The following is a 13464-nucleotide window of genomic DNA, read 5'->3' on the forward strand; positions in this document are numbered from 1 at the left end:
GTGGATGTGTACCTCTCCTAAGTTTGGGGAAATCCCTCACCATATGGCGAGTGTCGCCACACTCAAAACAAGCTCTCGAAGGACGTGGCTGATGTGGCTGGCTTGGGCCTGATCGGCTGGACTGACCGTCGAAGGCACCCCGTATAGGAGGTGCACTAGACACGGGCGGTGCATAATAGGGATCTTGGGGCCTAGGAGTGGCCGGAGCACCGCTGGCGGCTAGAAGTGCTGAATGAATAGGGTGACCCATATAACCCTTACCCTGATGAGCTGCAGCTGGGGAACGAGTACCACTATAAGTGCCAGACTCTCCAGACCTCTTGGCCTCTCTCTCCTCTCTCTCCCGAGTCAGTATACCATCCAACCTCCTAGCAATCCCCACTACTTGCTGGTACGCAATATCCATCTCCAAATCTCTGGCCATGCTAAATCTAATACTGGGGTTGAGCCCCTCAATAAATCGACGAACCCGCTCCCGAACAGTAGCAACCAAAGCTGGTGCATGCCTAGCCAAATCACTGAATCAAACCGCATGCTCTGACATGGTCATAGAACCCTAGCGCAACTGCTCAAACTTTGCGCGCCATGCATCGCTGAGACTCTGGGGAACATACTCCCTCAAGAACATGTCCGAGAACTGAGTCCAAGTGAGTGAAGCTGCCTCAGCCGGACTACCCAACTCGTATGCACGCCACCGCTGATAGGCCGCTCCTCTAAGCTAGAATGTAGTGAAAAAAACCCCACTAGACTCTGCAACACCCATAGTACGGAGGATACAGTGGCACTCCTCAAGAAAACCCTGGCATCCTATGACGCCAAGCCACTGAAAGTAGGAGGGTGGTACTTCTTGTACCTCTCGAGCCTGAGTTTCTCCCCCTCAGAAACTGTTGCCCCAACTTTAGGTTGAACTGGAGCTACCGGCTGCATCGGTATGATATCTGGAATGTGGTGGACTTGAACCCACTGCTCTGGGGTACGGGCGACGGGATTCTGTGCTCCTCCTCCGGCTTGAGATGTGGCAGGAGCAAGTGGTATCAATCGTGCTTGAGCCAAGGTGTTGGACATGCTCAAAAACTAGGCTAGAGTATCCTGGAGGGCTGGTGCAGTAACAGGCGTCTCAGGTGTCTGCCCTCCAACTGGAACTACTGGTTGCTCATCTGTAGTAGCTCGTGTTGGTGCTCTGGCTGCACCACGTGGACGTCCTCAGCCTCTACCCCGGCCCCGGCCTCTCGCGGCTCTAGTAGGGGGCGCGAGTGTCTGGTCATCTGATCCAGTTGTACGTGTCCTCACCATCTGTGAGAGAATAGAAAGACAAAAATTTAGAATCCTAAGTCAAAATATCGCACGATAAGGAATCAAAGAAGTGAAACTTTTCCTAACAGTTCCATAGCCTCCCGAAGATAAATACAGACATCTCTGTCCCGATCCGCGAGACTCTACTAAACCTGCTTGTGACTCATAACACCTATGAACCTAGAGCTTTGATACCAACTTGTCACAATCCAAGATTCCCTCCGTAGGACGTGGTGACGGCACCTTGTCTCTATGACTATGTAAGCCTAACAATTTTGCGGAATAACAGAATATAAAACAGAACTCAAACCTCAACATATGAAATATATTAAACAAACGGCGGTTCAAAATAATTACAACCCTCAAAACCCGGTAGAAATAAGTCAGATGCTTCTAAGAGGAGATACTAAGTGTCTCTATACATCAGAGTCTAAAACGATTAAGGAAAAACAATATAATAAAGATAGAGGAGGACTCCAAGGTCTGCGGATGTTGGCAGATGTACCTTGAAGTCTCCACGCACGGCTATCTCACTGGTATCTGGCCTAATAGGAAGAACCTGGATCTGCACAAAAAGATGTGCAGAAGAGTAGTATGAGTACACCACAATGGTAGCTAGTAAGTTCTAAGCCTAACCTCGGTAGAGTAGTGACGAGGTCAGGTCAGGGCCCTACTGGAATAAAAAGGAAACAAGGAAGAAGATATAATAATATAGTGAAATGACAGAGAATTTAGCAACCAGAATTTACAGAAAAATAATAACACAACAAATAAAGGTAAACAATAGGGGCACTCCTGAGGTACCGCGTCGTAATCTCAAATGTAAATACACAACAGGGGAGCTCCAGAGGTACCTCATCGTAGTCCCAAAAGTAAATATGCAACGGGGAGCTCCCGAGGTACCGCCTCGTAGTCCTAAAAGTAAATACACAACTCACAACTTATGGAACAACGAATTTACAGCAAGGAATCCTACAGTTAAAGACTGAATACAAAATCAAGGAAGCAGGTAATTCAACTAAGCATGTTTCACAAATTGCAAGTAAGAGTTGAGACACGTAGATATGTGATACTAGGCTATACATGATAACTACACCAGCTAAAGCAACTCAGTTAAAGAATTTACAAGAAGACTATTCAGTAAGAACCGAAATTTCCACATTTAGCCCGTGTACGCACTCGTCACCCCGCGTACATGACACTCACATATCACAAATTGTTACAACAGTACCAAATCCTAAGGGGATTCCCCCCCCCCCCCTCCACGAGGTTAGACAAGCCACTTACCTCAAATCTCGCTCAATCAATCGATAAGAATGCCTTTCCCTCGACTTTCCAACTCCGAACGGCCCAAATCTAGCCAAAAGCAACTGCATACTACAAATACAACTACAAGAAATAAATTTAAATAATGTAACTACGACTTTAGCGAAGAATTAAAATATCGCCCCAAAAAGTCGACCCGGGCCCACATCTCGGAATTGGGTAAAAGTCATAAAATACGAACACCCATTCGATATCGAGTTTACCCATACCAAAATTACTCAAATCCGATACAAAATTCTTGATCAAAACCTCAAAATTCAGCCTAAAAAGTTTCCCACCTTTTCCACAAATTTCTCAACCCAAAACCTTAATTAAATAAAGAATAAATGATATCTTAATGGAGATTAATCAAAAATAAGTCAAGAATCCTTACCCAAATGTTTTCTTTGAAAAACCCTCGAAATTTTGCCTCAATCCGAGCTCACTTGGTTCAAAAATAGAGAATGAAATCAAACCGTCGGACTTGGCCCTTTTCTGCCCAACGATTTTTCTTTTGCGGTCAAAAATCCGCTTCTACGGTACCACTTTTGCGGAGAAATCTCCGTATCTACGGAGTTCACTTAAACTCCTAGACTCCGCACGTAATCATCAGCATCTGCGGAAGCGCTTCTACGGCCCCTCGTCAGCTTTTGTAGAAGGTCACTGCCGCTGGCCAACCGCTTCTGCGGTCCAAAGCCCGCTTATGCGGGTGCGCATCTGCGCAAACACATCTGCTTCTACGGATAGGCCTCCCAAGCACTCGTCTGCTTCTGCGATCAATCTTCATGCCGCACCTGCGACCACTTTCCATCCTCATCATCCTCGCATCTACGGTCGACCGCTCACTTCTGCGAGCTCGCACCTGCGGTCAATCTTGCGCAGGTGCGATTGCACTAGAACTGGTGCCTTCAGCCATTCTCACAAGTTCAAATTGATCTGTTAACCATCTGGAATCCACCCGACGTCCCCGGGACCTCGACTAATTAAACCAACCAGTGTTAAAACATCATATGAACTTAGTCGAGCCTTTAAATCATATCAAACAACGCTAAAAACACGAATTGCATATCGATTCAAGCCTAATGAACTTTAAAACTTCAAACTTCTACATCCGATGCCGAAACCTATCAAATCAAGTCTGATTGACCTCAAAGTATGCACACAAGTCATAATTGTTATTACGGACCTAATCCAACTTCCGAAATCGGAATCCGACCCCGATATCAAAAGTCCACCCCCAGTCAAACTTTTCGAAAATCATCCAATTTTCCAACGTTCGCCAATTGAAGGTAAAATGACCTACGGACCTCCAATTCAACATCCGAACATGCACCTAATAATGAAATCACTCTACGGAGCTATTGGAACCGTCAAAATTTCATTCTGGAGTCGCCTTCACATAATTTGAACTATGGTCAATTCCTATGACTTAAACTACCATTTTAAGGAGTACGTGCCCCATTTCACTCCGAAACCAAAATAAATCCTCCCAAAAAGTCACGTAACCACAAAATAAAATAAAGGGAGCAATAAATAGGGGTTCGGGGCTAACACTCTCAAAACGACCGTCTGGGTCATTACAAGGTTAAAGAATAAGTGAATGCTTGAGAATTGATATAATTCCAAGTAATGAGTGCCTCAACTTTGAAGGTGAAGAAGGGGAAAAGGATACACGGTGTATGGGATTTCATGAACTTATTGTATGCATTCCATAATTCAAACGTAGTCTATCCTCTATAAATATAAAAGATGTTGAGTGTTTAATATATCATCCGCTCAAGCAATCAGGGAGTCAATAGGTATGGTAAGATGCAATGGTCGAGATCTCAATTCCTTCGTTTGATTGTTACTAAGCTATCCTTGTAATAATGAACCGAACAACCAACCTTGTCATCTCTCCTTAGGCCTGGATGAAGAAATTCAAGGCGCCTTGTCTCCTGGGTTGTAACATCACAGGAGACCAGGCGGCAACGATTACTAACAAAAATGACTGTGTTAGGATTCCAAGAAAAAAAATACAGAAAATATGCAAAGCACTGAAATGTAATTAGTTTGTTCTGAACCCCTGGTTGGATCATTACCTATATGTCATATTCAAATCTATCATAAACAACTACGTTCAAGAGGGCAATGGAGTCATCAACCAATATCAGTTTCAACATCCAATGATTGAAAGGGCGCGGAGCATCTGGCCCTTCAATCTCTGTAAACACCTCATTTTCAAAGTCAAAGGAAAGAATGCTACAGTTACATATTTCCCCCTTCAGCAGCCTGTAATAAGCACCATTCAGATAAGCAGTACCAAGGGTTTTTATACAGTATTTAAATAGGAAGATGTCTTGATGTTCAGGTTGAAGGATTCTCCATGAGTCCTTAGAACATGAATAAACGGCTGCATAAGGTTGATAGACCTTACAATTTCTGATGTTTTCATAGAAGGTCCAAAATGAAACCACCTTATAGTCATTAGTCATGAGGTCTAATACGAACCCAAACTGACGTCGGTGTTCCCTGAAGGATGGAGCAAGACCGAAGTTGGGTGAATGAAGGGATTCTACAAAGCCAAGAAGATGTTGAATATGTTGCCATCAATTACTCGCTCCAATAAAAATAAGGCATCCACAGAACCTAAAAGGTACATCATACCTCTGAATTCCTGAATATAATCAGGATTTTTATGTACGGCAGCAGCATCTGAGACTGAAACCAAAGTGATGGGATTGGGATTGAGAGGAGAATCATCATTTGAGGGGCATCCAACATAATCATAAATCATGATTTTGGGGGGCCTGTTCTTTCTGCTCCAATTCATGTGTTCTTTGATGAAGCTAGGGCTCGTAATTGTTTCGTACCAGTTCTTGCCGACGCATTTGAATTGCAACAAGGACTCGACCGGCAACCTGAGTAGAATCTCCATTGCTAGATCTTCAGGGAAAGGCCGACAACCATTATCACTGGTGGCCATATTAGAACAGAAAACAGAGAGAGAAAAAAGATGATAAAATACTTAATTGTGAAGAAAAGAAGTGATGGAGAAAGGCAATTCGGTAGAATGAATTGATTGAGTGAATTACTAGGCACTTTGTCACGACCCTAATTTCCCCCCGTAGGATGTCGTGACGGCACCTAGTCTCTTATACAAATTACAATTCTCAAAACCAGTAGTACAAGTCATAAGCTCTACTAAGTTTGCTAGAAAATCCCTAAATACAACTGTCCGGATGGATTTAAACAGTATAATAAAAATATCAGAAGGTGACTCCGAGGCCTGATTACCTTGAGTCTCCACAGCTCGACCAACCAACTAATAATCAACAACAACCGAGGAATCTGGATCTGCACAAAAATATGCAGAAGTGTAGTATGAGTACACCACAGCGGTATCCAGTAAGTATCAAGACTAACCCCGGTTGAGTAGTGACGAGGGACAGTCAAGACGCCCACCGGACTAAACAACCTGAACAAGTGTGTAGATGAACTAATAGAGAAACAATATTAATATACAGCTAAGCAGGATAAGGAATGCAAGACAATACTTGCAATGATACACTAGTAACAACAATATTCAACAGGAAGCAGTCAGGTAATAATGCTCTAGAGTAACTAATCACAGTCTAAGTCTGGGGAAACCAAATAAAGGAAAACCAGCAACAACTCAATAAGAACAACTGCTTTCACACCAGATCTGTTCAAGCATTTCCACGAGGTACCGAACCTCATAATCACAGCTCACGGGCCTTAATTCATGAACCCTAATGACTTGGCATCTTGTGCCTACATTACAACTCATAACCGCACGGACGACTCACGTGCCAATGAACAATCCTCACACATAAGGCAAGAAGACAAGAGTACGTATAATGGTTATGTCGTCGGGATTCAGCTTTTAAAACTTGAATGGGTGATTTAACTACGTGTATGCTTGTGAAGGTGTTCTACCATAATTCCAGTCAACAAATAAGAGTAGAGTCAATGAATGGCACATAAGCAACGATCACTGCGAAATGTACGGTGTAACAGAAGCAGCAATGAAGTTCGAAGCAGCGACTAGTACAACAAGATTAGCTACACAGAGCTGAGAAATAGTGCAACACGGAGGAAAATAATTAATAGTATGCTAAGGAAAATAACTATCAAAGACAAGTGCACCGAAAAGGGGAAATGACAACAAGAGCACTCCCGAGGTACCGCCTCGTAGTCTCAAATCATAAAATGAATCACAACTTTCCTTATATCACCGCTGGAGCCTTTATATTTAGTTTTTGAAAATTATTTTTCCAAAATAGCATCCCGCATTTTAGCCCATCTTATCACACCGCATGGCTTTTAGTAGTTCCCCTACTATCCACGCGTTTCAAGCCCACCTTATCTCAACGCATGCGTTTCAACACCCAGACCTTATACCACCGCATGCGTATCAATAATCACAACAGCACAACAAAAAACTCGTGCAACACAATAACAACCGCACGGCAGAAACCTCGTGCAATAAAATAATAACTGCACGGCAAAAACTTCGTGCAACACAATAACAATTTTCTCAACAAAACATGTATGCCAAAAACATAATAACTCAAAATGACCTTCACAATATGTGCCCACATGCCACAATATTACTTCAAAATAGTTTCAATATCACAACCACGTATAGCCCTTGGCTCAACAACACTGAATACAATAGCAAAAATAACAATAACATGAGAATACAACAATTAAATCAACACAAGAACTTCAAAACACAAAGAAATGGAAGAACGAACTCACAGAGAAATACACAACATGGAAATAATAGTCTCAACAAGAATAGTTCAACAAGGGAGAGGTAATGCGTAACAATGATTCCACAAAAGTGCAATTCGACAACAAGAGAGATAGCATGAATCAATGACCCCAAATAAGAATACGTTAACAATGAAAGGGGTAACAAACTTCCATTAAGGCTAAGTAATTACGAAAGAGATAATAATAATTACAATTAAAGTTTAAGCAATTATGGAAATATAACAATGATTTCAATTAAGGTTAAGCAATTACGGAAAGATAGCAGGACGATAAAAAAGGCAACAACTTCAGTTAAGGTGCATAAGAGTTTAATCGGCAATAAGGGTAGAACATGAAGCAATTAATTCCAATTAAGACACCTAAGGGTGAATTTAGTAAATGAAGAATTTAACATGGACAAAACAACTTCATATTTAATGGATATAAGAACCTAAGAGCACTAGACGGTCAAATTTTTACAAATAATTCCGAGCACGTACTCGTCACCTCGCGTACTCGGCCTTCACATGACACAATTAGCACAAAAGACTTGAATCCTAAGGGGTAGTTCCCTCACACAAAGTTAGGCAAGATACTTATATCAAAGAAGTTAGACCGTTACTCTAAAATGACCTTCTCGAGTGAAACACCCTCTTGGCGGCTCAAATCTAACCAAAATAACTTCAATTCATAAATAAAATAATTCAGGATAACAAAGCTTCAATCTTTAACAAGAACTAAAAGTCAACCCGAAAGTCAAACCCCGGGCCCGCACCTCGCAACCTGACTAAAATTATAAAATTCAAACACTCATTCGATAACGAGTCCAACCATACAAGAATTACCAAATTCCGATATCAATTCGTCATTCAAATCATCATTTTACATTTTGAAAGATTTCTATAAATTTACCCCAAATTACCAACTTAATTCACTAATTAAATGATAAAAATAGCAATGGATTCATGAAACATAACAAGATTCAGGTAGAGAACACTTACCCCAATGAGTTTCTTGAAAAATCCATGAAAAATCTCCCAAAACTGAGGTCTACAACACAAAATATGAAAAAATGGCCAAACCCTCGACTTATATGATTCTGCCCAGAACTTCCGCATTTGCGGACAAGGACGCGCATCTGCGCCTCTCGCATTTGCGAGTAAAACTCCGCATTTGCGGTTCACACTGCATGGACCAAAATGTGCACCTGCGCAAAATAGGGTAGCACCTACGCCTTCACAGAAGCGCCCAAACAACCGCAAAAGCGGCCTCCCTCGCACATGCGATCCATAACACGCAGATGCGATGATCACACCTGCAATCCCTCAACGCAGAAGTGGAACTCCTGCCCAGGATCCATCATAGCAGAAGCGACACACAGCACGCGGAAGCGACCCCGCCCCTGCACTCCAAAATGCGCAGGTGCGACGCACAAGAAGCAGACCTGATCACAAGCATGAAAATTATCTCAAACTCGTTCGAAACACACCCAGGGCCCCGGGGGCCCGTCCAAACATACCAACAAGTTTCATAACACAACGTGGACCTACTTGCTGGTTCAAATCACATCAAACAACATCGAAACTACGAATCGCACCACGAATCGAACTTATGAACTTTCAAATCTTCCAACTTCCAAAACTCGTGCTGAAACATGTCAAATCAACCCGGATTGACGTCAAATTTTGCATGCAAGTCCCAAATGACATAACGGAGCTAATCCAACACTCGAAATTGAAATCCGACCCCGATATCACCAAAGTCAACTCTCGGTCAAACCTCTTAACCTTCCAAAACTTTAACTTTTCCAACTTTCGCTAAAATGTATCAAATTACCCTACGGACCTCCAAATCCAAATCCGGACGCACACCTAAGTCCAAAATCATCATACGGAACTATTGAAATCATAAAAATGCCATTTCGGAGTCGTCTACACAAAAGTCAAATTCCGGTCAACTCTTTTCATTTAGGCTTTAAAAATAAGAATTGTCCTTTCAATTAAATCCCGAATCATTTGAAAACCAATCTCGACCACACACGCAAGTCATAATACACATTACGAAACTTTTTGAGACCTTAAGCCGCTGAACGGGGCGCTAATTCCCAAAACAGCCGATCGGATCGTTACACACTTCCTCTTTAATACATTCCCTAATTTTTTAGACTTCAATTTTTTTGCTATAATTATTACTACTACAGTAATCTGATTACCTTATAAGTAATTGAATTACTATTTTACTACCATTAAGTTCTACACTTATTTCTAATTCTATTTATTGTTCTGCCTTTCCTCTATTATTTCAATTTATAATATAATCTCATTTAGATAAAATTCTAATATTTAGTTCAAATACCATAGTACAGTATTCATTATTTCCTTCATTAGTTCTATCGATTTCATAATACACAAAACTTATTGCAGATGGCACATTATCTGAACACCAGGCCAGCAGTTGAAGTCCGCCTAGTGCAGGTATATTGGTTGAACTGTCCCGTTTCTAAAAGAATTCAGTGGTGCCTTTGTCTTGGGTACAAATACAGTACTTTTGTTATAAAATTTATACCATTACTAGTCAATACCAATAATGAAATAGTGGAAAAAGATAACCCTAATTTATTACCAGAACTAAAACCTTACTCCCTGTAACAAAACGGCTCATCGGTGTTTTGTTGTGTGGTTCAATGCAATGTGCTATTAGGCGCGCACATTATATTTCTTTGTCACTCACCCCTCTCATCACCCTGTAAAATGTTATGTAAACAAGTATCTGAGATTTCGCGCAACTTAAGACTCCTAATTAAATAAAGTATAACGCTTTTTTTTTAATATAAAAAGAGTATAATTCTATTCATGGTTAACAATGCATTTTATCTAGCACGTAATCGAGCCACCAATCTTTATCCAAACCAGATCGTGGTTACCAATTTCAACCTTCAACACTAGCAACATCATCAGAGCAAGGCTGGGCAGAGTCAACGTAAGGATGAAATAACAGATCCAAAAGATATAAAATTGCCAGAAATAGAACACTTAGATTGAATATTGTGATTGCGAGAATAAGTGAATAATTGCCGGATGGGAATACAACGTAAGGAATAGGGGTTTAAATAGTAATCATATTCGTAACTGATTGCCTTGTACATCTCTTGCCCGTTACTATCATTTATTGTATTTTTTGTGTGATTGATTGGTAACTGATATCATAATAATGGCAAATTCGGTATAATCCGGGATTTGTTGGTTCTATCCTTATTCGTAACTATAAGCGATCGTGTATACCAGACCCGGAGCTATTCTCTTTTAATCAGTTCCAGGACTAATGGCTACAATACTAATTTGTTTAGCTTCGAATGTATTTTACACACCATTGCTCACTTTCTTTGATGATACATGTTGCAGTTTAATTCATCTGCATGGCGAGTTTATTTTTTACTAATACAAAGAGAGAAAAAGAGAGCTGTTGAGATGGAAAAATGTTTAGCTAAGTGTACTAGCAAGGAATGTTTCATTTATTTTACTGATGAACTGAAGACAAAACTTCAAAATTCTGGCACGTGCACCATGAATGTACGTGCAAAATTTTCTAGCAATGTTTCTTTCCGCTAAATAATGAAATTGCTTACCAAGGAACTAACAGGAGATAAATGTTGCAGATCATTTAGTGTTTCCCTTTGCACTTTTATGTAATAGAAATCATATGGCTCAAAGTTTATGGTTCTACTTCTGCCTATTGAAAGTGCAACTTCAGACAGCAGCTTCTGCACCTTTACTGTTCGTGGGAACTAATGTTTTACCTTTTTATTCTATAGAATAGAAGTGGTGGTTAGCCGCACGGGCCAACCCAACTCTAAAAATAAATATTGAAGGTTAAGTAGATGCATGTCTATTAGCGATCAGTTAAAATTTTCTGTATTTACTTAATGGGAAATTGAAGTTTGACACACAGCATACTCATTTGTCAATGGCCTCCATTATACAACTCTTTTGATAAATCCCAGATAATAAAGGAATTAATTTCAATAGCTTAAAAAGTCTCATAAATATGTTATAGCTCTCCGGAGCTGCGAAAGAAATTATTAAATGCTTCTTTGCGACTTTAGGGTGAAAAATGTAATGTTAGTTGTTGCAGAATATAAAAGTGAATACGAGAAAAGGTCCAGAATATAATACTCCATTGATTTTAATATGTTAACAACCTTCTGAGGTCTAATAGATAAACAGTCATAAAAGCTCTCCAATCTTTATCATTTCATTTTCAGTTTCTAGCAAGTGACTTAGAGCAATGAGCTGCAGCTGAAATTACATGGCATTGAATTAGTTTGAGTTGTCTTGTTTCCTCAAACTGATATCTTTCAGTTGCATAAATTCTCTTGTACTAACTCTTGCCATATGTAAAAACCCGGCAGGACATAAACAGAATTTAGATATCTAAAAGCACGTATAGAATGTTGTAACAAGTCTTTAATGGATAAAAGGAAGTGATAGAAAGGCAACAGTACCAGTAGGAACCATATGAAACCTAACATAAATGAAATGTGAATGCTGGGGAAGAAATGCATTTACTCTAGGTCGTATCTTAATCTAGCAATCAACATAGACACCTATAATCGACCTGCTTCCACATTACATACGTATTTAGCTAAATATCAACTACTTTATACCATCTTAACGAAATAAAACACAGGTTTGGCCTAAGGGATTGCTAAACAGGGTCGCCCAGTTGTTTATCAAATTGTGCTGCGAAGAAGAACAACTATTAGCTTATACTAATTTTTATCTACGCTTGTGTAAATAATGCAACTTCCTTTTATTTCAAAGATTTCTTTATTCAAGTTGCAAACTAAATGACAAGCAAAAATAGCTCATCAGACATATCCCTCAAGAACAATAACAACAACAACAACAACAACAACAACAACAACAACAAAAAATAACCCAGTGAAATTCTACTAATGGAGTCTGGGAGAATAGTGTGTACGCAGACCTTACCCCTGTCCGTCAATAACAATATGAAGAAGATATATATTGTGGGAATGTCGTTCAAAAATTTCATGCCTCTCTACCCTGCCCGACACCAATAATAATAATATTGGAAATAAGTAAAGATTGTAATTTTCAAACAAGAAAATAGTAATTGAAAGTAGGGATGGCAATGGGGCGGTGCGGGTGCGGGGCGGAGCGGATTTCAACCTATGCAATGCAGTGCGGGTTTGGGCTTCGCGGCTGCGGGGCGGGTTTATTTTTTTAAGAAAATATCTTTGCGGGTTGCAGGGCGGGTGCGGGTCTTTTTTTAAGAAAAAGTCACATTCGGGCCGAAAACTAACCACGGTCGCTAAGAAGGTGTAATGAAACATATTAGTGACTTAATGTAGTGCTTAATTGCACTTGCACCTTCAATGTCGTTGGAAAATGAGGTATTTTGTTGGAAAAAAGCAAAACACAAATAGGTAGTCTATATTTATTATCGGTTTAAATTTTGAACTACCAAAATGGTTGAACACTAATCTGGGATGGGCAAGATGTTACTAACTTCAAAAAAATTCTTTGTTTTAAAAAATCAAATACACCAGCTATATCATGGAAATTCTTCACGAATATAATTGTGTTATTCCTATCGTTTTTTAATAAATCACTTAAAACACTAATGTAGTGCAAATCTTAAATTAAAAAATATTTATCTTACTAAATAGATTTATAGTATTAAAAGTAGAACAGTAAAAAATATAACTAAATAAAAATAAAAATGTTTTATATGTTAAATCTTTTTTTAAAAGGGTACAGTACCTTAAGAGTTCAAAAGCAAGAAAGCTATTACTAGTATTAAATCACATGTCTTATTCAGTAATTTCTTGTCATTTTCTGTTTAAAAGTTTTGATTGATTAAATACTTTGTTGACTATTCAATAAGTTTTGGCTCAATAATTTTTTTAAAGGGCACAGTAGCTTAAGAGCAACAAAAGAGATTTCAATATTTTGGTTGATTAAATCAGAAAGTCCAACTAAAATACCAAAAGAAATAAAATTGAAAAAAATAAAAGAAAACAAATATGTGGGGCGGGTGGATGCGGGTGTGAGTGTGGGGCGGGTGCAAATGCTATACGGG

General features: G+C 39.7%; 1 protein-coding gene across 1 annotated transcript; it reads right to left on the minus strand.

Moving 5' to 3' along the window:
* Positions 1–4679: 4679 nt before the first annotated feature.
* Positions 4680–5563, minus strand: LOC142175904 (putative F-box protein At4g17780). Its single transcript, XM_075242910.1, has 2 exons — positions 5245–5563; positions 4680–5152 (listed from the first exon to the last, which is right to left on the minus strand). The coding sequence occupies exons 1-2, from the start codon at positions 5561–5563 to the stop codon at positions 4680–4682; spliced, it is 792 nt and encodes a 263-aa protein (XP_075099011.1).
* Between the last annotated feature and the right edge of the window lie 7901 nt (positions 5564–13464).

This window comes from Nicotiana tabacum, chromosome 22 (genome assembly GCF_000715075.1).
Source record: "Nicotiana tabacum cultivar K326 chromosome 22, ASM71507v2, whole genome shotgun sequence".
In the NCBI taxonomy this organism is placed as follows: Eukaryota; Viridiplantae; Streptophyta; class Magnoliopsida; order Solanales; family Solanaceae; genus Nicotiana; species Nicotiana tabacum.